The 26,700-nt window shown below is 46.5% G+C and overlaps 1 protein-coding gene across 9 annotated transcripts in view; it reads left to right on the top strand.

Annotated features, from left to right (window-relative positions):
• FAT2 (FAT atypical cadherin 2) overlaps nt 1–26,700 on the top strand; it is an 87,465-nt gene that overhangs the window by 19,050 nt on the left and 41,715 nt on the right. For all 9 annotated transcript variants that reach the window (XR_016392820.1, XM_089909580.1, XM_089909579.1 and 6 more), the window contains 9 exons: nt 471–3,747; nt 5,461–5,775; nt 11,874–11,932; nt 13,288–13,599; nt 14,591–14,801; nt 16,788–16,927; nt 17,573–17,854; nt 18,923–19,133; nt 22,022–26,080. Coding sequence is in view for 8 of the 9 variants with exons in the window: in XM_089909580.1 (XP_089765706.1) it covers nt 492–3,747; nt 5,461–5,775; nt 11,874–11,932; nt 13,288–13,599; nt 14,591–14,801; nt 16,788–16,927; nt 17,573–17,854; nt 18,923–19,133; nt 22,022–26,080 (8,845 nt within the window). In the remaining variant the exon portion in view is untranslated. The remainder of the gene's footprint in view (nt 1–470; nt 3,748–5,460; nt 5,776–11,873; nt 11,933–13,287; nt 13,600–14,590; nt 14,802–16,787; nt 16,928–17,572; nt 17,855–18,922; nt 19,134–22,021; nt 26,081–26,700) is intronic.

Genomic DNA, 26,700 nt, shown 5'->3' with positions numbered 1-26,700 from the left:
CCTACGTATGCAGACACAGCTCAGTTCAACTGGAGCTGAGCCCTGATGGAGGGGTCTTGTCAGAAGTACTTAGGGCCAGACTGCTAAGCTTGGGTACCTGGTCAGAATGATTTCACCATCACTGGGGAGACATTGAAGGTTTTGGGAAAAGGAGGAAAGTGGTAAGGACAGTGTTGTATCTGCCGGATGCCCTTCAGAAAGCACTTAAACTAGTCTGTTATTCTTCAAACACAAGGTTTCGCAATCTCAGCCCTAATGACTTTGCTGTGGGGATCTGTCCCGTGCATTGTAGGATGTTTAGCAGCATCCCCGTCCTCTATCTACTAAATGCCAGTAGCACCTCCTGCACACAAGCTGGGGTAGCCAAAAATACCTTCAGACATTGCCAAATATCTTAACCACCCCAGTTAAGAACCACGGCAGTAGGAACCATTTCTTTGCTAACTTGTACCCTTTCTTTTTCTGCCCAGGGTTTCGGGAGGTTTTCCATCATGATTATTGCCTTGTTGGGGTTTGCCATTTTCTTGCTTCATTGTACAACTTGTGAGAAACCCCTAGAAGGGATCATCTCCTCAGCCTGGCGCTTCACACACCCCCTTTATAATGTGACCATCTATGAAAACTCTGCTCCCAAGACCTATGTGGAAAGCTCTGAGAAAATGGGCATCTATCTCACAGACCCCCAGTGGGCAGTGAGGTACCGGATTATCTCTGGAGATGTGGCCAACGTGTTTAAAACAGAGGAGTACATGGTAGGCAACTTCTGCTTTCTGAGAATAAGGACAAAGAGTAGCAACACAGCCCTTCTGAACAGGGAGGTGCGAGACAGCTACACCCTCATCATCCAAGCCACGGAGAAGACCTCGGAGTTAGAAGCTCTGACCCGCGTGGTGGTCCACATCCTGGACCAGAATGACCTGAAGCCCCTCTTCTCCCCGCCTTCATACCGAGTCACCATCTCTGAGGACATGCCCCTCAAGAGCCCCATCTGCAAGGTGAGCGCGACAGATGCCGACCTGGGCCAGAACGCCGAGTTCTATTACACCTTTAACACAAGGTCGGAGATGTTTGCCATCCATCCCACCAGCGGAGTGGTCACCTTGGCTGGGAAGCTCAACGTCACCTGGCGAGGGAAGTATGAGCTGCAGGTGCTGGCTGTGGACCGCATGCGGAAGATCTCAGAGGGCAACGGATTTGGCAACTTGGCAGCACTGGTCATCCATGTGGAGCCTGCCCTCAGGAAGCTCCCGGCCATTGCCTCAGTGGTCTTGGCTACACCAGAGAGCAGTGGCGATGCCACCTACGCCACGGTGGTGGTAGATGCAGAGAGCTCAGGTGGTGACGTGGACTCGCTGGAAATTGTTGGTGGTGACCCTGGAAAGAACTTCAAGGCCATCAAGTCTTACGCCTGGAGCAGTGAGTTCAGTTTGGTTTCCGTCAGAGACATCAACTGGATGGAACACCCTCATGGATTCAACCTCAGCCTGCGGGCCAGGGGTGGGAGCAGACCTTCTTCTTATTCCCAGATCAGGGGCTTTCACCTACCTCCTTCCAAACTGGCTTCCCTCAAATTTGAGAAGGCTGTTTACAGAGTGCAGCTTAGTGAGTTTTCCCCTCCTGGTAGCCGTGTGGTGATGGTGAAAGTAACCCACGCCTTCCCCAACCTGAAGTATGTGCTAAAGCCATCCTCAGAGAGTGCAGCGTTTAAACTGAATGCTCGCACGGGGCTGATCACCACCACGAAGCTCATGGACTTCCATGACCGAGCTCAGTACCAGCTACACATCAGAACCTCACTGGGCCTGGCCTCCACCACTGTGGTCATTGACATCATGGACTGTAACAATCATGCCCCCATGTTCAGCAAGTCCTCCTACTATGGCACCTTTGATGAGAACATCCCTCCAGGCACCAGCATTTTGACTGTTACGGCCACAGACCAGGATCATGGAGAGAATGGATATGTCACCTACTCCATCGCTCGCCCAAACTCTGTGCCCTTTTCTATCGACCCTTACCTGGGGATCATCTCCACCTCCAAACCCATGGACTATGAGCTCATGAACAGAATTTACACCTTCCAGGTATGGGCATCAGATTGGGGATCCCCATTTCGCCAGGAAAAAGAAGTGTCTGTTTCCCTTAGGCTCAAGAACTTGAATGACAACAAGCCTATGTTTGAGGAAGTCAATTGCACTGGGTCTATCCATGAAGACTGGCCAGTAGGAAAATCAGTAATGACCGTGTCAGCTATAGATGTGGATGAGCTTCAGAACCTAAGATATGAGATTGTGTCAGGCAACGAACCAGACTATTTTCATCTAAATCACTTCTCTGGAGTGATATCCCTCAAACGCCCTTTTAGGAACCATACTACTAGTCAACCCATCAACTATTCCCTGAAAATTACAGCCTCAGATGGGAAAAACTATGCCTCGCCCATGACTTTGAATGTTACTGTAGTGAAGGATCCTCATTCTGAGGTCCCTGTAAAGTGTGATAAAACGGGGGTATTGACACATTTCACAAAGACCATCCTGCACTCTGTTGGCCTTCAGAATCAGCAGTCCACTGACGAGGATTTCACTTCCTTAAGCGCATATCAGATCAATCATCATACCCCTCAGTTTGAGGACCACGTCCCACAGTCCATTGACGTCCTCGAGCGTGCTCCTCTCAACACGCCCCTGGCCCACCTGGCAGCCACCGACCCTGATGCTGGCTTTAACGGCAAACTGGTCTATGTGATTGCAGATGGCAACGAAGATGGCTGCTTTGACATTGAGCTGGAAACAGGGCTGCTTGCTGTAGCTGCCCCCTTGGACTATGAAGCCACCAGGTTCTACACCCTCAACGTAACGGTGTGTGACCTGGGCACTCCCCAGAAGTCCTCCTGGAAGCTGCTGACGGTGAATGTGGAAGACTGGAACGATAATGCACCCAGATTTCCTCCTGGTGGGTACCAGGTAACCATCTCAGAGGACACAGAAGTGGGAACCACAGTTGCAGAGCTGAAAGCAAAAGATGCTGACTCGGAGGACAATGGGAGGGTTCGCTACACCCTGCTAAGCCCCACAGAGAAGTTCTCCCTCCATCCCCTCACTGGGGAACTGGTTGTCACAGGACCCCTGGACCGGGAATCAGAACCTCAATATATACTCAAGGTGGAGGCCAGGGACCAGCCCAGGAAGGGTCACCAGCTCTTCTCTGTCACCGACCTGATAGTCACATTGGAAGATGCCAATGACAACTCTCCCCAGTGCATTACAGAACTTCGCAGGCTTAAGGTCCCAGAGGATCTGCCGCCAGGGACCATTCTAACATTTCTAGATGCCTCTGATCCTGACCTGGGCCCTGCGGGAGAAGTACGATATGTCCTATTGGATGATGCCCATGGGACCTTCCACGTGAATCTCATGACGGGGGCACTCAGTCTGGAGAAAGAGCTGGACTTTGAGAGGAGGGCTGGCTATAACCTGAGCCTGTGGGCCAGTGACAGTGGGAGGACCCTGGCCCGAAGGAGCCTCTGCCGCGTGGAGGTGATCGTCCTGGATGTGAACGAGAACCTCCACCCTCCCCGCTTTGCCTCCTTTGTGTACCAGGGCCAGGTGCGGGAGAACAGCCCCTCGGGAACCTCAGTGGTGGCAGTGGCTGCCCATGATGAGGATAGTGGCTTGGACGGGGAGCTCCAGTACTTCCTGCGGGCTGGCACCGACCTTGCAGCCTTTAGCATCAACCAAGACACAGGTACTGGGAGTGGGATGGGATGGGAGGGCCAGGTGCTGGGAGAGGATGGGCCTAAGGGAATCAGGCACTGTCTCGAGAGAAGTCAGGCTATAGGCTGAAAAGAACAATAAATAGGGACACTCCTTCCTGTCCCTTTTATTTTATTTTTAATTTATATACATATATATATACTATATATATAGTATATATATGTATATATACATATGTGGGTGTATGTATGTATATCCATTTAAGTTGAATCAACCATCTCACACACACTTGTATACACATACACACACACAAAAACATATATTACATATATATGCTTATAAAAATAATGTATCATAGTTATAAAAGTTTTATATATAATTTAAAAATGAATGTTTCTCTGTGTCCCATCTCCCCAGATATAATCTCTATTAAGAATTTGTCCTATAATCTTCTAAATGTTTCTCATTGCATCTGATATATTATCACTTTTCATTTTTTTATTATGAAAACATAATACAACAGATACTAATTCTGAAACTTATTTTGTCACCAGGATATCTTATATGTCAGTACATATAAATCTCCTTCATTCTTTTTTAATGGCTGCATTTGTTCATATACTTTTACTCATATGCAATGAGTCTCTACAGGAAAAACTCTTAAAAAATGGAGCTCTTGGGTCAAAAGATAACATTAATAGATATATTATATCCATATATCCATCATCCATGGATATATAATTAATATCAATGCTAATAGATATTTTCAAATTGTCCTCCAAAAAGGTGGCACCTTTGAAGCTCCACAGAAAATAAGTGCAATTCAGCAAACACTCACTGGGCACCCTCTACTTGTGAGGTCCTGAGATAGGCACCTTGGGAGAGATCCCAGGTGAATAAAAGTAGGTCCTTCTTGATGGGATGATTTCTCTCTGGGGTAGAGGGCAGGGTGATGTGGTAGAACGAGCATTAGACTGAGAGTCAATTCTAGACCCAGCTCTTTTGCTTACTTGCTACATGATCTTGGTCAAGTCATGCTCTTTCTCTGGGCCTCAGTTTCCCCATCTGTCAAAGGAGTAAGGTTCCTTCAGCTCTGCAATGCTATGGCTCTGAGTACAGGCTCTGCCCTGTCATCTGGGTCTTTCCAGCTGAGTGTGACCCATAAGAACTTAGGCTACAAGCCTCTTCCACTCACTCTTGGACCCTTGACTTCTAGAACAGTGCTAGCTCATAATAAGCAATTTGTAGATGAGAGAACCAATGAATGAAGCCAAGTCTCTAAAATCATGAAGATGAGGAGAGGGGAACAGCAATTTATTTATCAAACCCCTACCCTTGAATTGGTATCTATAAGGACTTGAAGCTTGAAGGAACCAGTCTAAGGACAAATGTAAGGAAATCCCACTTAGAGAATGTGAAATGAATAAATTGGACTCGGCTTGAAGTAGTCAGGAGAAAGTAGGTCAACTACCATGGTCTTCTGGAAACCCTGCATATGCCCACATGCCCCAGTCATGGGCCTATCTTAGCAGAGAAAGGCTCTGAGAGGTTCTACAATAAGGATATGAATTTCCCTGTGCTTAACTCAGCAGCTCCCATGCCATATCAGCCACAGTTCCCTTTTCTCGTGGAATAGTTATTAATATCCTTTCCACAGTACCATTTCAGGATTGTTAGGTAAAGTGCTTTCTAAAGCTACTTTGAGCTCTAAACTATTTTGGGTTTGGTGATTGACTATCCCTAGGAATGATTCAGACTTTGGCACCCCTGGACCGAGAATTCATGTCCTGCTACTGGCTGACGGTACTGGCAGTGGATAGGGGTTCCACCCCCCTCTCTTCTGTAACTGAAGTCTACATTGAGGTTTTGGATGTCAATGACAACCCACCCCAGATGTCCAGACCCGTGTTCTACCCCTCCGTCCGGGAGGATGCACCCCTGCACACCTCCGTGCTTCAGCTGGATGCCTGGGACCTGGACTCCAGCTCCAAAGGGAAGCTGACCTTCAATATCACCAGTGGCAACCAAATGGGATTCTTTGTTATTCATCCTCTCACAGGTAAGGACCTCAGAAATCTGGGTGCATAGGATTATCTACAACAGTGCTTCTCAAAGTGTGGTCCTAGAATGGCATCATGAGCATCACCTATGAACTTGTTAGAAAGTCAAGTTCTCAGGCCCCATCTTAGACCTACTCAGTCAGAGCTCAGGGTGGGGACCAGAAATCTGTATTTTAATATGATGTCCAGAGGATTTTGATGTGTGCTAAGTTTGAGAAGTGCTGCTCAACAAAGTCCATCTCCGTGGGAGAATAAGAATATGTGAGTTTTCTTTCCTTGGAGCCCAGGGAAGCTAAGCAGGTTCCCTAGGTGGTCAAGCTGGGACTATTTCAGACCTCCAAGTGCTCCCAACTGACCATTCCTGAGAATCACAAGCCACAGGTTGAATCTCTTAACTCTAGTCCCACACTGATCTCAAGCCTGCTCACGGCACGGTGGCCATACAGATCCACTTCAGAGCAACCAACCGTCTCACAAAGGTCTGTCCTCGGTCCAAGGCCATCTTGGATGGTTTAGAGGAATCCAGCGGTCATTGGCTTGCAGCCATGAACCAGATGCAGCCCACAAAGGTGTTCTGTTTGGCCTGCACAAGCTTTAAACGGTGATTTTTCAAGTTGTTGCCAACATTTAAAATTTTGGAAATTTCGCAAAATATTCCGGATTTCTGGTTGTTCTTAAAATAACAAGATCTGGCCACATGGACCACACATCCCGCAGGGCCACAGCTGCCCGGAGCTGACAGCAGCTCCCTGTGTACAGCAGGTGTGTCCTCTGTGCCCACAGTCCCTATTCCCGCCTGCTTCCTGCAATTATGCTGCCTGCCTGGCTCCCAGCAGAAGGTGAGAGCCAGTTCCCACTGCTGCAGGTACGGCTCCAAGGCCACATGTCCCTCTTGACCATGAACAACAACCCTATTGCAGAGAAGGCTGACATTCTCTCCTTCGAACCCAACTTCCCACTCTCCAGCTCCAACTGACTCTCGTCCTGGAAGGACAGAACTCGGGCAAGACTGGAGGAAGGAGAAGGGGAGAGTGCTGGCAGCAGCTTCCTGATCCTTAAGGCAAAAGGGAGTCAGGAGGAGCGATGGGCCTGGGGATCCTGAGGCAGACAGTGGGCGGGGGATACAAGCGCCCCTTCGCCCTGTGACATCTGTTTGGAACCTTTGACCTCGGGGAGTGGATTAGTCCTCCTAGAAGGAGAATGCTTTTCTCTTGAAGAACAGGCCTAAGCTGGCTCTCCGCCTGGGCCCACTCTGTCCCTCCCTTTTTGGAAGAGGGAAGAGATCTCTCACCTAAGGCAATAGGTTCTCTACTTCTTCCAAATCCCTGCTCTGTTTACTGTCAACAGTTCCCTGACACCAGGTCTGGCAAAATGCCCCAGAGGGCAGAGAGCTCTTAGTCTTCCTACAGTTGAGAAGAAATTTTTATCAGCATGAACATTTGAAAATAAAATAATAAGTCAGCAATGATTCCCCGCCCCCCCCCCCACCTTTCTTATCCACATTATATTGTCCACTTCCATACTTGGATCCCTTGGATGGCTTTCCTGTGCCCTTAAGATAAAGCCAGACCCTGCCGTGTCCCACAGACTTGTGCCTGACCGGGCCCCTGCTTTCCTTTCCGGCTTCATCTTGCCTCTCTTGCTCTATCACTCTCTGGATCCAGCCACATGGCCTGCCCTGGTCCATGACCTCTCCTGGCACAGGGCCTTTGCACATGCTATTCCTTCTGCCAGGAGTCTCTTCTCTCTGTTTTCAGGCTAACTCCTGCTCTTCTTTCAGATCTTGGCCCAGCTGTTCTCTCCTTAGAAAAGTTTTTCCTGACACTATAATACATCTCCCAGCAGCATCTAGTTTTTAAAAACACTTATCACTTAGAACATTATATTCATGTATGTGATTATTCCATTAATTATCCATGTCCTTCACTAGACTTCAAAGGTTTTCCAGAAAAGGAAGCTTGATTTTTTTTTTGCCCACTATAATATGAAGTCCTGGCACACAGTAGGACCTCAATAATTGGGAAATGAATGAATGAATCTCTGCCAGCATCCACAATCTTTTGTTAAGCCCAATACTCATTTATTCAGCAAGTGTTTAAAGGTGTCTGCCCTGATGAGGCATTGAAATTACGTGCTGTAGAGAGAGGGGAAGGTATAAAACATAATTTCAGGCCTTGAGGAATCCAATCCATCAGGACCATGAAGATCTAGATGTAAAAAAAGCTATAGAACCAGTGTAAAGAGTACAACATTGGGACTTCCCTGGTGGTGCAGTGGTTAAGAATCTGCCTGCCAATGCAGGGGACACGGGTTCGAGCCCTGGTCTGGGAAGATCCCACATGCCGCGGAGCAACGAAGCCCATGCGCCACAACTACTGAGCCCACGAGCCACAACTACTGAAGCTTGCATGCCTAGAGCCTGTGCTCCACAACAAGAGAAGCCACCGCAATGAGAAGCCCGTGCACCGCAACGAAGAGCAGCCACCGCTCACTGCAACTAGAGAAAGCCCTTGCGCACAGCAACAAAGACCCAACGCAGCCAAATTAATTAATTATTTTTTTTAAAAATTATATATATAAAAAAAAGAGTACCACATTGTTAAAATATGAGTAGATGTGGTGCTGTGACTGTTTAGAGGAGAGAGGAAGCTGCTCAGTGTGGTAGACCAGCAACGGCTTCGTGGAACAGGGGTGGCTATGCCGAGCTGAAGGATTTGGAGGATTTGACAAGGAACAGTCTGGCAGGGCACTTGGGCAAGGACTGTGACAGGAGAAATAGCCAGGAGGGAAAAAGACCCAGGTCTTGTTGAAGACAGAGCAAGTACGTCCATTTTTTTTTCTTTTTTTTTCCTTTTAGTTTTTTCTTCTTTTAAAAATTTTTAATGGTCAAATAATTGTAGACCTACAGGAGAGTTGCAAAGAGAGTTCTCATACACCCATCACTCAGTTTCCCCTAATGTTAACCTAGCACATTTATCAAAACTAAGAATTAATACTGGTGCAAGGCTATTAAGGAGAATACAGACTTTACTAAGATTTCCCCAGTTTTCTCTGCTAACATCCTTATTCCCATCCAGGACCCCACACTACCTCTAGTCCTCACGTGTCCTTGGTCTCCAGTGTCTGACCGTTCCTCAGTCTTTGCTAGTCTTTTATGAGCAAGTAGGCCCATTTTCTAAAGGCATATCCATTTCCACCACTTATCAAATGTAAGATCTTGGGGAAGTTACTTGACTGCTCTATGTCTGAGTTTGCTCACCAGTAAAATGGAGATAATAATAGCTACCTCTTTGCTGGTTGGGAAGACTAAATGGGTGAATAGACGGAGATATATAAGGAGCTTTGAAGAATGCCTGGACGTGTAAGAGCTCAGTGAGTGCTGGCTCTTATGATTCTGAGGAAGGGCAGAGGGGGGAGAGGAAGCTGGCAGGGTAGGTGGGGTAAGACCTAGATGGTGGTGGGTCAGGGTAAAAAGAGTAGAAGAATCTAGAATCCATTAGAGGTGGAATCAACAGTAGTTATAAAACCACTGGATGAGGGAAGGGAGGGAGAGGGAAGGGGCTGAGATGGGGTGATAGGGGGACATTTGTTTGGAGGAGAGAAATGATAAGAGCTGAATCGGCTGAATCCCCGCCTCATGCCAGGAAGGGTCCTTGGTGGACCCTCACACAGTCCCTTGGGGGTGGTTCCACCATGTCCCCATCCTACATGGGCACTCCCTGGAAATCCTGACACCAACCTCAGAGGGGGGACGAGGCTGAGAACACGGGCAATGGCCCAGGAGGCCAGGCAGCAATTCCAGGGACACTGGCCCTGAGAAGATGCGGGGGAGGCAGAGAGAAAAGAAAAACCAGAGATGGAGAAAGAGTGACAGATTCCAAGATGCAAAGAGAGGGAAGGGAGAGAGGAAGCTCTGGGAAGGCAGAGAGAAGGAGGATGGTGAGGGATGAACAGAGAGGGGGGAGGGGATGAAGAGAGAACAGGACTGAGCCAGAAGGAAGGCTCCCAGCCAGGGTCCTCTCATCCCCACACTCTTCCCGGGGGTCACCCAGATGCTAGGCCTTCCCCATGAGGCCCCTCAGCTTGGGGATAAGCTGGGTGGGGCAACCTGAAACAATATTCACTCTGTCCTAGAGGAATGCATCTTCCTCTCTAGCTGTGGGGCTTTCCAGGAGCCTTCCCAGATTCCTCCCGTACCTGCCTTCATTGAGGGAAGAAAAGGCGGGAGGACGAGGAGGCCGGAACATGGCGCAGACAGAGGTCACTCCTCACACCACACTCCCATTTCCAGCACTGGAGGCCTCATCCCCAACACCGGATCCCCGTTTCTCTCATGGAGCCCCCATCCCCACACTTCATTCCATTACTCCGTCATTTAATTGCCTAAACAAGATCAAGAAACTTACTGAAAGTTTTTAGAACACCCACTGACCCCCTACCAATAGCTCTGCTTTCATTGAAAAGAGACCTCCCTACCCAGCTAGGACCTCTCAGTCTATGGGCGTGGATGCCCCTCTGGGCCCCCGAAAACCTTGAGCTTGACTTTCCTGATGCTTGCAGAGAACTGGCACCTTCTCGCCTTTATAGCCTCAATTTATAGCCACAGTGTCTAGAAAATGAAAACCAGAATTACAGATCACTAAGTTCACCTTCCTGAATTTACAGAGGAGCACTCGCCTGGCTCATCTGTGCCAGCCCGGCATGGGAAGAGCTGGTCCTAGGTCTCAGATGAATAAGAGAATTACAACAAAGGAGTAAAAAGCCACCCCTCTGTGATTTCTCGTGAACTGAAGGCAGTGACTGTGATCCCTGTTATAACTCCTGATGAGCTGCCTTTTTTACTCAACAATATACTGTGTTCAGGACCCTCCTCATGGTGAAAGCAGGAAGTAGGTGGGAACCTCTGCTCATGCCATCACCTCGGCTGTCCTCTCCCCTTCCTCTCTTCCCCTTCTTTCTCTCCAGAGTTCCATTTCCCCCTCATGCTCTTGCTCTCCAAAGACGAGAATTCTGATCTAGGCTTTGAACGTAACCCTTGAATTTATCCCAGTAAAATGGCCCTGGGCAGAAGACCTAAATAGAGATTTCTCCAAAGAAGATATACAGATTGCCAACAAACACATGAAAGGATGCTCAACATCACTAATCATTAGAGAAATGCACATCAAAACTACAATGAGGTATCACCTCACACCGGTCAGAATGGCCATCATCAAAACATCCACAAACAATAAATGCTGGAGAGGGTGTGGAGAAAAGGGAACCCTCTTGCACTGCTGGTGGGAATGTAAATTGATACAGCCACTATGGAGAACAGTATGGAGGTTCCTTAAAAAACTAAAAATAGAACTACCATAGGACCCAGCAATCCCACTACTGGGCATATACCCTGAGAAAACCGTAATTCAAAAAGAGACATGTACCACAATGTTCATTGCAGCTCTATTTACAACGGCCAGGACATGGAAGCAACCTAAGTGTCCATCGACAGATGATGGATAAAGAAGATGTGGCACATATATACAATGGAATATTACTCAGCCATAAAAAGAAACGAAATTGAGTTACTTGTAGTGAGGTGGATGGACCTAGAGTCTGTCATACAGAGTGAAGCAAGTCAGAAAGAGAAAAATACCGTATGGTAACATATATATATGGAATCTTAAAAAAAAAAAAGTTCTGAAGAACCTAGTGGCAGGACAGGAATAAAGACGCAGACGTAGAGAATGGACTTGAGGACGCGGGGAGCAGGAAGGTTAAGCTGGGACGAAGTGAGAGAGTAGCGTTGACATATACACACTACCAAATGTAAAATAGATAGCTAGTGGGAAGCAGCCGCATAGCACAGGGATATCAGCTCGGTGCTTTGTGACCACCTAGAGGGGTGGGATAGGGAGGGTGGGAGGGAGACGCAAGAGTGAGGAGATATGGGGATATATGTATACGTATAGCTGATTCACTTTGTTATAAAGCAGAAACTAACACACCATTGTAAAGCAATTATACTCCAATAAAGATGTTAAAAAAATAAATAAATAAAAATAAAATGGCCCTGGGAGCCTTTGCTCCAGTCTCCCTCCAACCATCTCTCCCCCAGGTGTCCTATCCACTGCCCAGCTGCTGGACCGAGAGAACAAGGATGAACACATCCTGGAGGTGAGTGATGCTGCTGAACCCATTCGCTAGATTTGAAAACCTCCTGCAGGAGGCCAGGCTGGAGCCAAGCCAGGCCTTGGGGCCACATGCACGTTTCCAGGCGATGGCTGAGGAGGGTGCTGACTCAGAGAGGAGTTGCTACTTAAGCTGAGCCTTGCTGTGGTGGAGACTCTCAGCGTCTTCGCTGGCTCTCGAGCACTGTGAAGGGAAGGAATCTGAAGCCATGTGAGGGCTGGACAGGAAGCACTGATGGATTAGCAACACCTGCAGTGAGTACAGGAAGACGGAGCAGTACACACGGGCTATGCACTTGTCCGGCCTGCTTTCCAGTCCATCGCTATGCTCTAGAGAGAGTCACCCAGTGTCAAACACTAGGTCAGTAGGAGAGCCAGGATGAAAACCCAGACCTTTGTCCTCTAGCTCTGTGCTCTTTCTAGGACATCTCTGAAATCACATAAGCATCCCTGGTGACCATTCCAATGAGAGGCATCGGTCTTGACCCAGAGGGGATTAAATCAGAAGGAATCTAGTTATACCCCCTCCTGCACTATCCACAACCAATGAACAGGCATCTCTTCTAGTCTTAAAGACGTCAGCTGGGAGGGACACATATTCCTCGGCAGGAATTTTGCCTTCTATGCTCCCAGGCTCTGGACGTTCCCTTTGTATGAAACAGGCATTACTAGTAACGGCAGCCAAATGGCCCTCTAGGGACTGAGGCATTCTCCACAGTTCAGCAGAGGCATTTATCTTTAAACAGCAAAATATATTAAGAACTCGGAATCATTTAAAGTGGAAATGTCTCTTCTCATGCTGATGCATGGGATGATTTGCCCCTACCTGAAACAGCCCGATTCTGAAATTGTTTTCGTGCCTTTATTCTGTCTCTTGATATCATTTCATGCATTGGGCGGCATGTCTGACTCCAAAGGTACCGCCCATGCCTCCATTAACATCTCCTCAATTATTTTTTTCTAACCTCCAGTAGCTTAAGAAAAGCGAGAACAAAGCTTACTAGAATTACGAGCCAATAAAAAGTAAATGGTCTCCGAGAAGTGGCCATTGGCCTTCTGAGTAAAGAGTTCTAGCTTTTGTCTAGAGCCTCTGTGACTCTTCTTCCAGTTCTTTCTGGTTTCTTTCTCTGTTGTTGCTCGCTTTCCTGTGGGCGAGGTTACCAAAGAGCTGGGTTCCAAGAAGGTAAGGTTATGATAATAAAAATCACGAGTGTATACCAAACAACAGATGGACTGGTATTTCCGGGCTTTTGAAAGCAGAGGTAGTGGCAGAACTGTGGTGGGTGGCGATACATATTCACTGCCTTGCGTTTGTCAACTCACACTGGATTCTGTCCCCAGGTGACTGTGCTGGACAACGGGGAGCCCTCCCTAAGGTCCACCTCTAGGGTGGTGGTGCACATCTTGGACGTCAATGACAACCCCCCTGTCTTCTCCCACAAGCTCTTCAATGTCCGCCTTCCAGAGAGGCTCAGCCCACTGACCCCTGGGGCTGTGTACAGGCTGGTGGCTTCAGACCCGGATGTGGGTCTCAATGGCAGGGTCACCTACAGTATCGAGGAGAGTGACGAGGGGGGCTTCAGTATCGACCCAGTCACAGGCGTGGTGTCGTCCAGCAGCATCTTCCCAGCTGGAGAGTACAACATCCTAACGGTGAGGGACGGATGGAGGCCGTGGAGGGGGAGTGGCATACCTGGTCAGGGATTTTCTTTGAGGATACGGGAGGAGGGGGACAGCCTTCAGGCTTGATGGAGGTAATACTCCCCTCCGTGGCTTTCTCCCAAAGAAACTGGGAATCCCGACTTCAGCCAAAAGATCAGAATTCTGGGCCTTTCTCCTTTAGGGCAATAAGGTCCTTGCCTGGAAAATCCACCCTACTTAGAAATAAGGATTTTGGTGAGAAGAGCAGGGCTTTGAAATCAAGATAAGCCTGGATTCCAATCCTAGCAATGCCATTTTACAGCTGTGTGGCCTTGGACAAGTCACTTAACCCTCGTGAACCTTTGTTTCATCATCTGTAAGACGGGCATAAGAACATCTTCCTTGTAGAAAGCCAATATAGCAAGTGGCTACGGCCTGGGCTCTCATGTCAGTAGCCTGAATCCAACCCCATCCTCACTGCTGGCCAGGCAGACATCCCAGGCAGGTGAATTCACTATGCTGAGCCCCGGTTTCCTCCTGCAAAAGGGAGGTGATAACAGTACCTCTCTGAGGGCTGTCAATAGGATTAAATTAGATATTGCACACAATGCTTTCAGAGCAGGGCCTGATAATAGGGAGTGCTCAGTAAATTCTAGTTTATTATGTTGATGGCTGTTGGGAAGGGTAAAGGGTCCATTCATGGAAAGTCCAGTTCAGGAAGTAGCACACAAAGCCTTCAGATAATAGTGGCTTTGATTCATTTTTTACTACCTATGAGTTTCTGCAGCACAGTTCTATGTTCTGTTCACCACTGTGCCTGCTGCAACTGGCTTGGTGCCTGTTTACGTAAGCTCTCAGCTGTGTGTTGAATGGATGAACCAGTGGACGAAAGGCCAGCTCAGTCAGTCACAGGGTGCTCTGTCTCCTGGCCTGGCCACCAGGGTCTTCTTGTTTCTTAACCCCAACCCTACAGTCAAAGCCTCACCTTCTGGCCTCTTTTCAGGTCAAGGCAACAGACAGTGGGCAGCCACCGCTCTCGGCCAGTGTCCGGCTACACATTGAGTGGATCCCCCAGCCCCGGCCCTCCTCCATCCCACTGGCCTTTGATGAATCCCACTACAGCTTTACAGTCATGGAGACAGACCCCGTGAACCACATGGTGGGAGTCATCAGTGTCGAGGGCCGACCTGGTCTCTTCTGGTTCAACATCTCAGGTGAGGGCCCAAGGGTCCCATCCTTGCAGACCAGCCCTAGTCCTTAGGACACAATCCTTCTGAGCCTGCTCAAGGTCACACTCCGTGGCAGCTGCTGTTTTGGCCATGAGTGGTGATTGCCTCTTCCCTGGTCCTTTGGGGCAGTGGGTAGTCAGACCACTGCTTCTGCCAAGCTTTCCTTCGCACCAGCTGTGATCTCAGGTGCAACCTCCACGGTCTCACTGGTAACCCCAGCCAGAGCCAGACAGGGCCTCAGTTATCCCAAGTTCCTGGGAGACCTAAGACAGTGGTCCAGAGAAGCCCAGAGGAGAAAGCACAAGTTTTATGTTTCCTCTTCTGCCTCAATGTGAACATCAGTGTAGAGCTGACTTCATTGACCATGAGCCCGAGGCCAGCTCTACCCTGGGGCCCTGCTTAACGTTCTGGTCCCAGGTTCCAGCCTCAAGATCAGGGAAAGGGTCTATTCTTTTTTTTTTTTTTTTTTGCGGTACACGGGCCTCCCACTGCCACGGCCTCTCCCATCGCGGAGCACAGGCTCCGGACGCGCAGGCCCAGCAGCCACGGCCCACGGGCCCAGCCGCTCCACGGCACGCGGGACCCTCCCGGACCGGGGCACGAACCCGTATCCCCTACATCTGCAGGCAGACTCTCAACCACTGCGCCACCAGGGAAGCCCAAGGGTCTATTCTTGTAGTAGGAGACACTTGGGTCCAAGCTCTCATGGCCTCCTCTGAAATTCCTTTCTGTTTCTAAATCAAGATTTTGTTAAAACATCTTGGGGTGGGGCATGGTTCATAGATTCCTTTGGGAACCTGATGAATGTTTAGGTCCTCTTCCCAGAAAGATGCATGCGATTGCGTGCATGCGTATGTGCGCATGCACGCGCGCACATACACACACACACACACCTGCATGCAAATTTAGGGGTTTTATAGATTCTCTGAAACCCAGCCAGGGATTCCAGGTCAAGAATCTCTAATCTAAGAGCTTCAGTACCCCCTGAACCATGAAGTCCTATTACAGAGATTCCCAGCCTGCTTCAGAGGTTGGATACCAGCCTGTCTCAAGCTTTTTGACCTCCTAGATTTACTTCCAGTTCTGATTCACTGCTCTTTTTAAGTATTTGACTTTTTTTCTTATAGAACATTTAGAAAACACAAATGAGTACAGAGAAGAGAATAAAAATCACCTAAACTCCCACTAACCTGAAGATAATCCCCTGTTATCATTTTTATGTTTCCCTCTGGTCTTTTCCTTTATACACCCATACACTTAGGGTTATATGAAAATATTGTCATATAACCTTTTTGTTTTTTTTTTTTGCGGTACGCGGGCCTCTCAATTGTTGTGGCCTCTCCCGCTGCGGAGCACAGGCTCCGGACGCGCAGGCTCAGCGGCCATGGCTCACAGGCCTAGCCGCTCCGCGGCATGTGGGATCTTCCCGGACCGGGGCACGAACCCACGTCCCCTGCGTCGGCAGGCGGACTCTCAACCACTGCGCCACCAGGGAAGCCCTGTCATATAACCTTTTAAAATATCTCATGAACATATTTCCATGCCACTAAACAAATTTCTACGAGCAGACATTTAAATAGCTGCATGCTAATTCTATATTTTGGATTCTCAGTTTATTAAAACAATTCCCTCTTGTTGAACAGAGTTACTTCCATTTTTTCCTGTGTCTAAGCTGCTTTAGACTATGCAAACTACCTGTAAGCCATGATGTAGAGCTCCATTACTCCTGCATGTTTCAATACTAGTAGCAGAATACATTCTAGCGCAAATTTTGGTCTTCCTCTGGGACTCTTCAGTCCTTATAAGTGTACCTTTTCCTGAATCATCACTTGGATCTTCAAAAATTTGACAATAAGTTGAGAGGATAAACTACCACCTCCTCTAGATCTGCCAGCCACATCCCATAGTACTTGTGTTACTACTGCCTACATCACTGAGGTCGTGTGTGCTTTCCTCTTACCACCCGTCCAGGTGGGGACAAGGACATGGACTTTGACATTGAGAAGACCACAGGCAGCATTGTCATCGCCAAGCCTCTCAATACAAGGAGGAGGTCAAGCTATAACTTGACCGTGGAGGTGACCGATGGGTCCCACACCATTGACACCCAGGTGAGAGGCCTCATTGGGAACCCTGAGTCGAGAGGAGATGGGAGGCCTCCTTGGTTGGAAGGCAGCTGTGCTCACCACTGTGCCACCATTGCACACTAGGGCCTCTTTGGTTGGGATGAGGATACTGAAGGCTCTCTGTGCATGTGGTGTACCTCAAGGAACACCGAATTTGGAATCAAGGTTCTGTGCTCTAGTCTTGTCTGATCACTCTCTATGTCTGTGATCTTGGGAGAATTCTTGTTCCCACTATGGATCTCTATATAATGAGGGGTTTTGTCTAAATGAGCAGGTTTTAATTAAAGGTAGAGTGCCACAGGGGCTACCACAGACATAGGAATGATGGTAAGTGGGGCTCTGGATTTCTACTCTGCTTTCAGCCAGTTTTATTTGTTTCATATACTGCAATTGCACCCAAAAAATTGCATCTGAAGAAAAGGCCCTTTAAGAAGAATTTTGTTTTTGAAAACCACGAAACTGCATACCATCTGAAAGCCCTGTGATTTTGAAATCCTATCATTCATTCAACAAATATTTATCAAGTGACTGCTGTGTGCCAGGCCCAGTTGTTATGGTGGAGAACCAGACGGACAAGGTTCCTGACCCCCTGGAGCTTACAGTCTATTTCTCTTTCATTCTCCTCCCTAGGTCTACATCTTCATGATTGCCAATGTTAACCACCATCGGCCCCAGTTTTTGAAGCCTCATTATGAGGTCAGAGTTCCCCAGGACACACTGCCTGGGGTTGAGCTCCTCCGAGTCCAGGCTACTGATCAAGACAAGGGCAAGGGCCTCATCTACACCATACACGGCAGCCAAGACCCGGGAAGTGCCAGCCTCTTCCAGCTGGACCCAAGTAGTGGTGTCCTGGTAACTGTGGGGAAATTGGACCTGGGCTCGGGGCCTTCCCAGCACACACTGACAGTTATGGTGAGTTAACTGAAAAACTGGGTAAGGATGTGCTGGCACGCGATGTGTGGGGTGGACATGCTTGGAGGCGGGCTGAAGGTTCCCTTTCTCCTGCTGAGCCAGCTGTACTAATGCTCATAATGATAATCCGTGAGATGAGTTGTGACATTTCACAGCCTGCCAGAGGCACCTTCCATAACGGATGCCTGGGAGTGAGGAAAGAGATGGGACAGCTGCCGAAGAACCCCCTGCAAACTTGGCTTTTTCTGGGCTCACTCCAAATACCCCCCAAGAATTCTCTCCTTGCTCCATGACTGCATGATCACACAAACTCACATAGCGTCAGAGCTGGAAGGGACCCAGAGACCATCCCACCCAGAGCAAGCAGGTATATAGGGCACAAATGAAGGAAGACTTGACTCTTAGGGTCACATGCCTGCAGTTTTATGACCCTGAGAGTGAGAGCTTCCTTAAATTTATGCCCTACATGCCTCATTTGCCTCACTCTAGTCCCAGCCCTGGTCCCACCCATTTCTCTTATCTTACACCTGAGGCCCATAGAGGAAGAGAGACTTGCTCACCATCATACAGTTCTTTACGATGGAACCCAAATCAGAGCCAAGCCTTCCAGACTCAAGGTTCTTATGTGTTAGTTTATCATCCTCTGGGCACTTATATATATATTAAAGGCTCTGAGAAGTCCTGCAGCAAAGAAAACTTCAACTTCATTTTAGTTCAGTGCTCCCTAAATTTATTTGACCATAGAATTTTTTTTTTCCTGAATAACGTGTTGACATCTTGAAGAACTAATATTCTCTGAGAACCAATTTGGAAAATACTGCTTCTCTGCTTATTTCTGCCTTTCTCCTGAAATGGAATTATCCCTGAAAATAGCTAAGCCTAATAATCACGAATTGATAAATTTATTTAAGAAGAAAAAAGAACGTAACTGAGAGCAAAATTTAAAGGAATACAGAGAGTTACAATTGTGTGCCTTTTTCACTGGCATTCTCTGTCATCGACCTTAATCTAACCGTCCCTCCTCCCATTCCACTTGCTGCTCATCCCATTGCACCCTTGGACCCACAGGTTCGCGACCAGGAGATGCCCATCAAGAGGAATTTTGTGTGGGTGTCCATTCACGTGGAGGATGGAAACCTCCACCCTCCTCGCTTCACCCAGCTCCACTATGAGATGAGTGTTTCTGACACCACAGCCCCCGGAACAGAGCTGCTCCAGGTCCGAGCCATGGATGGTGACCGGGGAGCCAATGCTGAGGTCCACTACTCCCTCCTCAAAGGTGAGAGGCCTGAGTTCGGGACATGAAGGGAGGGACTTTGGCAGTAAGGGAAAGCACCAGAGGCATGGACTTGCAAGTTATTCAAGTGCCAAGCTCGCTAAGCTTTGGCAAATTATCATTCTAAAGCACTCCCTGGGACTATAGCGACCTAAGTTAATGCACTTTCAAAGGTGGAAAGAACAGTAACAAAGGATTACTCAAGTTATGGGAGAATTTACATAGAGAATACATATATATTCACCAACAACCACACATGTAAAGGATGTTTATGAAGTCCGTGCAACATTTTAAAAGATAATATCTTTGTGTATGTACAATAAAAGGGACCTATAAATACTTGGTAAGATATACGGCATAGTTTTAGGAGTATTTTCTTCTAAGGCCACATCATGATTTCATATCTATTACATTGTTTTTTATCTTAAAAATAGGAATATTACCTGCGCCAGAAACTCGTTGTAAAGATGAGAAAATGTATGTTAACACATGCAGTAAACTGTAAAATATTATACAAGTGCCAGGGGTTATTACTATCATTGATAAGTGTTAATTATAAGTAGTTAATAGGACAAAAATGATAATATCCACTACCCAACTAAAAATGATAATATCCAGTACCCAACTAATTAATCACGGTTAGATTAAGGTCGATGACAGAGAATGCCAGTGAAAAATACACACAATTGTAACTCTCTGTATTCCTTTAAATTTTGCTCTCAGTTATGTAATATCTGATAATTCATAATTGATATTTAATAATTATTGTTATCTTTAATATTCATTAATACTTCATAGAGCTAGCTGCTGCGGACAATCAAAGATGAGAGTGACTTGCTCTCTGCCCTAAAGGGGCATAATAATGTTCATTTATTGCTTTCAGTATCTTACATACTTTAAGGATTCAGAACTTTTTACATTTTCATTTTTTGAAGAAACGGAAGTTGTTATACCTTGTCATACGGCAGAAATCTATTCATCCCTGAGGAATAATAATACAAATTATAACCCATTAATTGCTTACTTTTTGTGACTTACGAAGTATAATCACATCTTTTATCTCACTGACAACCGCACTGATATTGGTATTAATTTTATTTTACAGATAGGGTTAGTTTTAAAATATTCTTCTGATATAGAAATAACGCATTCTGATTCTTTAAAACCTGGAAAAACCAGGAATGTATGAAGAAGAAAATAACATTCAGCCATGGTTCTCATGACCTAGAGAAAATAATTTCATGTATTTCCCTGTTATTTTTTAGGTGTACGTCATGGTATTAAATAGGTAATGGTCTCATCACAAGAAAAAAATGTATTTGTAACTATGTCAAGTGACGGATGTTAACTAAATTTATTGTGGTAGTCATTTCACAATATATACTTATACATATATCAAATTATGTTGTACACCTTTAATGCAATGTTATATGTCAATTATATCTCAATAAAACTGGAAAGAAGTACCAGTTATGCAAGCTGAATACGTTCTAGAGATCTCTGTATGACATTGTGCTTATAGTTAACAATACTGTACTAAAACCTCTAAAAATTCAAGAGGGTAAAATCTCATGATGCCTGTTCTTACCACAGTATTAAAAAAGGAAAGGAAAAAAAGGATAGTTGCAGTCCAAGTAAGGTCAGACTCTAAAAACTGTGATAACTTTGAGAATTTTTTTTTTAGGAAAATATGATTAGTTTTCAACATTATCTTTTGTGAACTACGTAATGTCACATAATCACAACTTTCCTCAAAGCTTAAATTTGAAATGGTATTATGTATTTATCTAAATAAACATTAAATTTTAAAAGGATTACAAAAATGATAGGTAATCAGACATGGAGAAATTACTCCATTTTCGATTCTCATTTGGGCTTCCTCATAAGTCAAGGAAGACTCCTTTGGGTACTAGAATCTCTGCAGTTCTCTAATACTTGCTACTCTTCGCCAAAGAAAGCCTGTAGTTCTCAGGCCCAGACCCTTTTAGCAAGCAATAGATTTTATCCAGATTTTAAGAAAATATTTTCCATTGACTGGTGTTTGCGGTAACTTCTGATTTGTGACAAGCAATAATGGTTTTCTTTTTAAAGTACCAATATAAAGCTGCCTGTTAAAAATATTTTAAATTAAAAAAATAAACCAATTTAAAGGAAAATATCCATTAAATAATGACATAAATCATATACTATACTATTGTATAGGTAGTGGCTGAATAAAAAAAAAATTGTAAAGGCGGTGTGAGAATGCCTAAAATTTAGGAAATCCAGGTGTGGTGGAAAGGGCATTTGATCAGGAGCCTCAAGATCTGTGTGTGCTATCCAGTCCCTCCCCACTCAACCCATTGCCACTCACTCCCAAGCCTGACAATGGACTTTCCCACAATAGGCTATATGAGGACTAGACGAGGTGGTTTTTCCAGTCCGTATCAGTTTTGACTCCATATTTACAATTTTCATCTATCAAGTATATAATCAAAGCTATTACAAGTTACGTAAAGAATGGGTTAAAATTCTAAACAACGTAACTGAAATTTGTCCTGTAAAAGTCAGCACTGAAATACAGATGGAGTGTGCTTTTCCTACAAAGTATGTCTCCTTTCTTTGCTCCACAAACCTACTACTGCTTTAGTTTATAGCTTAAGTTGCAGCCCGAACACTTAGTGATCATTGAAGCTTCCATTTATGGAGCACCTAATATGAGCACCACATAAGGAATTTCGTGAAGTATATATCTACCCTACACATTATATCATAATTAAATCCAGGGTGGTGCAGGATGTGGATTTTGCCCTGACCAACTTTTGTGTGATTGCCTTTTACTGATCTAGAAAGCCTAGTTGGTACCTCTTGAGGGTGTGGTAAACTTCAATTTATCTTGTGTTTTGTTTCAGGGAACAGCGAAGGTTTCTTCAACATCAATGCCCTACTAGGCATCATAACTCTGGCACAGACACTTGATCAGGCAAATCATGCCCAGTATACTCTGACAGTGAAGGCAGAAGATCAAGGCTCCCCACAATGGCATGACCTGGCTACAGTGATCATTCATGTCTACCCCTCAGATAGCAGTGCCCCCATCTTTTCAAACTCCGAGTACTTTGTAGAGATCCCTGAATCAATCCCTGTTGGTTCCCCAATCCTCCTTATCTCGGCTACAAGCTCCTCAGAGGTTACCTATGAGTTAAGAGAGGGAAACAAGAATGGTGTATTTTCCATGAACTCATACTCTGGACTCATTTCTACCCAGAAGAACTTGGACCATGAGAAAATTTCATCTTACCGGCTGAAAATCCGAGGCAGCAACATGGCGGGTGCATTTACTGATGTCATGGTTCTTGTTTATATCATTGACGAAAATGACAATGCTCCCATGTTCTCAAAGTTGACTTTTGTGGGCCAAATTAGTGAAGCAGCTGCACTGAACAGCATGATAGTGGATGAAAACAACAACCCCCTTGTGATCCGTGCCTCTGACAGTGACAAAGAAGCTAATTCCTTGTTGGTCTATAAAATTTTGGAGCCAGAAGCTCTGAAGTTTTTAAAAATCGATCCCAGCATGGGAACCCTAACCACTGTATCAGAGATGGATTACGAGAGCATGCCCTCTTTCCAATTCAACATCTATGTCCATGACCAAGGAAGCCCTGTCTTATTTGCACCCACGGCTGCCCAGGTCACAATCAATGTCAGAGATATAAATGACTGTCCCCCCAGGTTCTCAGACCAGATATATGAAGTAGCAGTACTGAAGCCCATCCACCGGGGTATGGAGCTCCTCATGGTGCAGGCCAGTGACGATGACTCAGAAGTCAATTATAGCATCAAAACTGGCAATGCTGATGAAGCTGTTGCCATCCATCCCATTACTGGCCGCATATCTGTGTTGAATCCTGCTTTGCTGGGACTCTCTCGGGAGCTCATCATCAAGGCTTCTGATGGCCTGTATCAAGATACTGCACTAGTAAAAATTTCTTTGACACAAGCCCTTAACACAAGCTTACAGTTTGACCAGGATGTCTACAGGGCAACAGTGAAGGAGAATTTGCTGGACAGAAAGGCACTGGTGATTCTTGGTGCCCAGGGCAATTGTTTGAATGACACCCTGTCTTACTTTCTCTTGAATGGCACAGATATGTTTCATATGGTCAAATCAGTAGGCGTGTTGCAGACAAGAGGTGTGGCATTTGACAGAGAACAGCAGGACACTCATGAGGTGGCGGTGGAATTGAGGGACAGTCGGACACCTCAGCGGGTGGCTCAGGCTCTGGTCCAAGTCTCTGTTGAGGATGTCAATGACAATAGCCCTGAATTTAAACATCTGCCCTACCACACAATCATCCAAGATGGCACAGAGCCAGGGGACGTCCTCTTTCAGGTATCTGCCACTGACCAGGACTTGGGGGTGAATGGTGCTGTCACATATGCATTTGCAGAAGATTACAGATATTTTCGAATCGACCCCTATCTTGGGGACATATCATTAAAGAAACCCTTTGATTATCAAGCTCTAAATAAGTATCACCTCAAAGTCATTGCTCGAGATGGAGGAACCCCATCCCTCCAGACTGAGGAAGAGGTACTTGTCATTGTGAGAAATAAATCCAACCCACTGTTTCAGAGTCCTTACTACAAAGTCAGAGTGCCTGAAAATATCACACTCTACACCCCAATTCTCCACACCCAGGCCCGGAGTCCAGAGGGACTCCGGCTCATCTACAACATTGTGGAGGAAGAGCCCTTGATGCTGTTCACCACTGACTTTAAGACTGGTGTCCTAACAGTGACAGGCCCTTTGGACTATGAGTCTAAGACCAAACATGTGTTCACAGTCAGAGCCACAGACACAGCTCTGGGGTCATTTTCTGAAGCCACGGTAGAAGTCCTGGTGGAGGACGTCAATGATAATCCTCCCACTTTCTCTCAATTGGTCTACACCACTTCAATCTCAGAAGGTTTGCCTGCTCAGACTCCTGTGATCAAACTGTTGGCTTCTGACCAGGATTCAGGGCAGAACTGTGATGTGTCTTACCAGATTGTAGAGGATGGCTCGGATGTTTCCAAATTCTTCCAGATCAATGGGAGCACGGGGGAGATGTCCACAGTTCAAGAGCTGGATTATGAAGCCCAACAACACTTTAATGTGAAGGTCAGGGCCATGGATAGAGGAGATCCCCCACTAACTGGCGAAACCCTTGTGGTTGTCAATGTGTCTGACATCAATGACAATCCCCCAGAGTTCAGGCAACCTCAGTATGAAGCCAATGTCAGTGAGCTAGCAACCTGTGGACACCTGGTTCTCAAAGTCCAAGCTCTTGACCCCGACAGCAGGGACGCCTCCCGCCTGGAGTACCTGATTCTTTCTGGCAACCAGGACAGGCACTTCTCCATTAACAGTTCATCGGGCATAATTTCTATGTTCAACCTTTGCAAAAAGCACTTGTATTCTTCTTACAATCTGCGGGTAGGTGCTTCTGATGGGGTCTTCCGAGCAACTGTGCCTGTGTATATCAATACTACAAATGCCAACAAGTACAGCCCAGAGTTCCAGCAGCATGTTTATGAGGCAGAATTAGCTGAGAATGCAAAGGTGGGAACCAAGGTGATTGAGTTGTTAGCCATAGACAAAGATAGTGGTCCCTATGGCACTGTAGATTACACCATCATCAATAAACTAGCAGGTGAGAAGTTCTCCATAAACCCCAGTGGCCAGATCACCACTCTGCAGAAACTGGATCGGGAAAATTCCACAGAAAGAGTCATTGCTATTAAGGTCATGGCTCAGGATGGAGGAGGACGAGTGGCCTTCTGCACTGTGAAGATCATTCTCACGGATGAAAATGACAACCCCCCACGGTTCAAAGCATCTGAGTACACAGTATCCATTCAATCCAACATCAGTAAAGACTCCCCAGTCATCCAGGTGCTGGCCTATGATGCAGACGAAGGTCAGAATGCAGACGTCACCTACTCAGTGGACTCAGTGGAGGACTTGGAAGAAGAGGTCATTGAAGTCAACCCAACCACTGGTGTTGTCAAGGTGAAAGAGAGCCTGGTGGGATTGGAAAATCGGGCCTTTGACTTAAAAATCAAAGCCCAAGATGGGGGCCCTCCTCACTGGAACTCTCTCATGCTGTTACGACTTCAGGTGGTTCCTAATGAAGTATCCTTGCCCAAATTTTCTGAACCTCTATATACTTTTTCTGCATCGGAGGACCTTCCAGAAGGGTCTGAAATTGGTTCTGTTAAAGCAGTGGCAGCCCAAGATCCAGTCATCTATAGTCTAGTGCAGGGCACCACACCAGAGAGCAACGAGGATGGCATCTTTTCCTTGGACCAAGACACAGGGGTTCTAAAGGTGAGGAAGGCCATGGATTACGAGTCCACCAAATGGTACCAGATTGATTTGATGGCACATTGCCCCCATAATGACACTTACTTGGGTTCCTTGGTCTCTGTCAACATCCAAGTGAAGGATGTCAATGACAACAGGCCTGTATTTGAGGCTGATCCATATAAGGCTGTTCTCACTGAGAATATGCCAGTGGGGACCTCAGTCATTCAAGTGACTGCCAATGATCAGGACACTGGGAATGATGGCCAGGTGAGCTATAGGCTGCCAGTGGACCCTGGCAGCAATATCCATGAGCTCTTTGCCATTGACAGTGAAACTGGCTGGATCACCACACTCCAGGAACTTGACTGTGAGACCAGCCAGATCTACCACTTTTATGTGGTGGCCTATGACCATGGCCGGACCATCCAGCTATCTTCTCAGGTCCTGGTTGAAGTCTCCATTACAGATGAGAATGACAATGCCCCCCGATTTGCTTCTGAAGACTACAGAGGATCTGTGGTTGAGAACAGTGAACCTGGTGAGCCTGTGGCCACTCTTAAAACTTTGGATGCTGATATCTCTGAGCAGAACAGACAGGTCACCTGCTATATCACAGGTAAGTATACCTATCTTGGAACAGAGTCACTGGGGTGCGTTGAAAAAAGTCCAATAAGAGGTTCCCTAAGACATGGCTCTGCCACTCATTAGCAACGTGACCTTGGGTAAATCACTTAACGTCCCAAGACCTCAACTGCTCCATCTGTAGTCTTGGCGTGCCTGTTCTCAATCAACTCACAGGGACGCTTGTAAGATCTAACTTGAAAAAGCTTTGAGAGCTTTTTGCAAAGTGCATTGTAAAGAGGATTTCTTATTACCTTAGATGGAGTAGATAGACTAGAAGTGAGATTCTGCAACTGTTCTCAGTTAGCTTCTGGGAGACAGAGAGGGAATCAACAGTTGTGTGGTCCATGAAAACTCTGTGAGGTGACTGTCCTTGTAGAGTAGTATTCTGCCTAGGGCAAGTTGTCGATAGTAGAAAACGCTGCCTAGTCAACCATAGGACCTAAGTGTTGGAGCAAAAACACTTTCTTGGATATGATTCCAGCCCAATCCCCTCATTTCATACATGGGAGAACCAAAGCCCAGACAGGGGAAGAAACTCAACCAAGGTCACACTCCAAGCTTGCATCAGGGCTGGGATTAAAACCATACCCTACAAACTGCTTTCCCCAGTGG

This window comes from Delphinapterus leucas, chromosome 3, assembly GCF_059928025.1.
Source record: "Delphinapterus leucas isolate spDelLeu-1000000601 "Yukka" chromosome 3, BTC_Dleu_Yukka2, whole genome shotgun sequence".
NCBI classification, from domain to species: Eukaryota; Metazoa; Chordata; class Mammalia; order Artiodactyla; family Monodontidae; genus Delphinapterus; species Delphinapterus leucas.
This window is presented reverse-complemented; position numbering and strand designations above follow the sequence as displayed.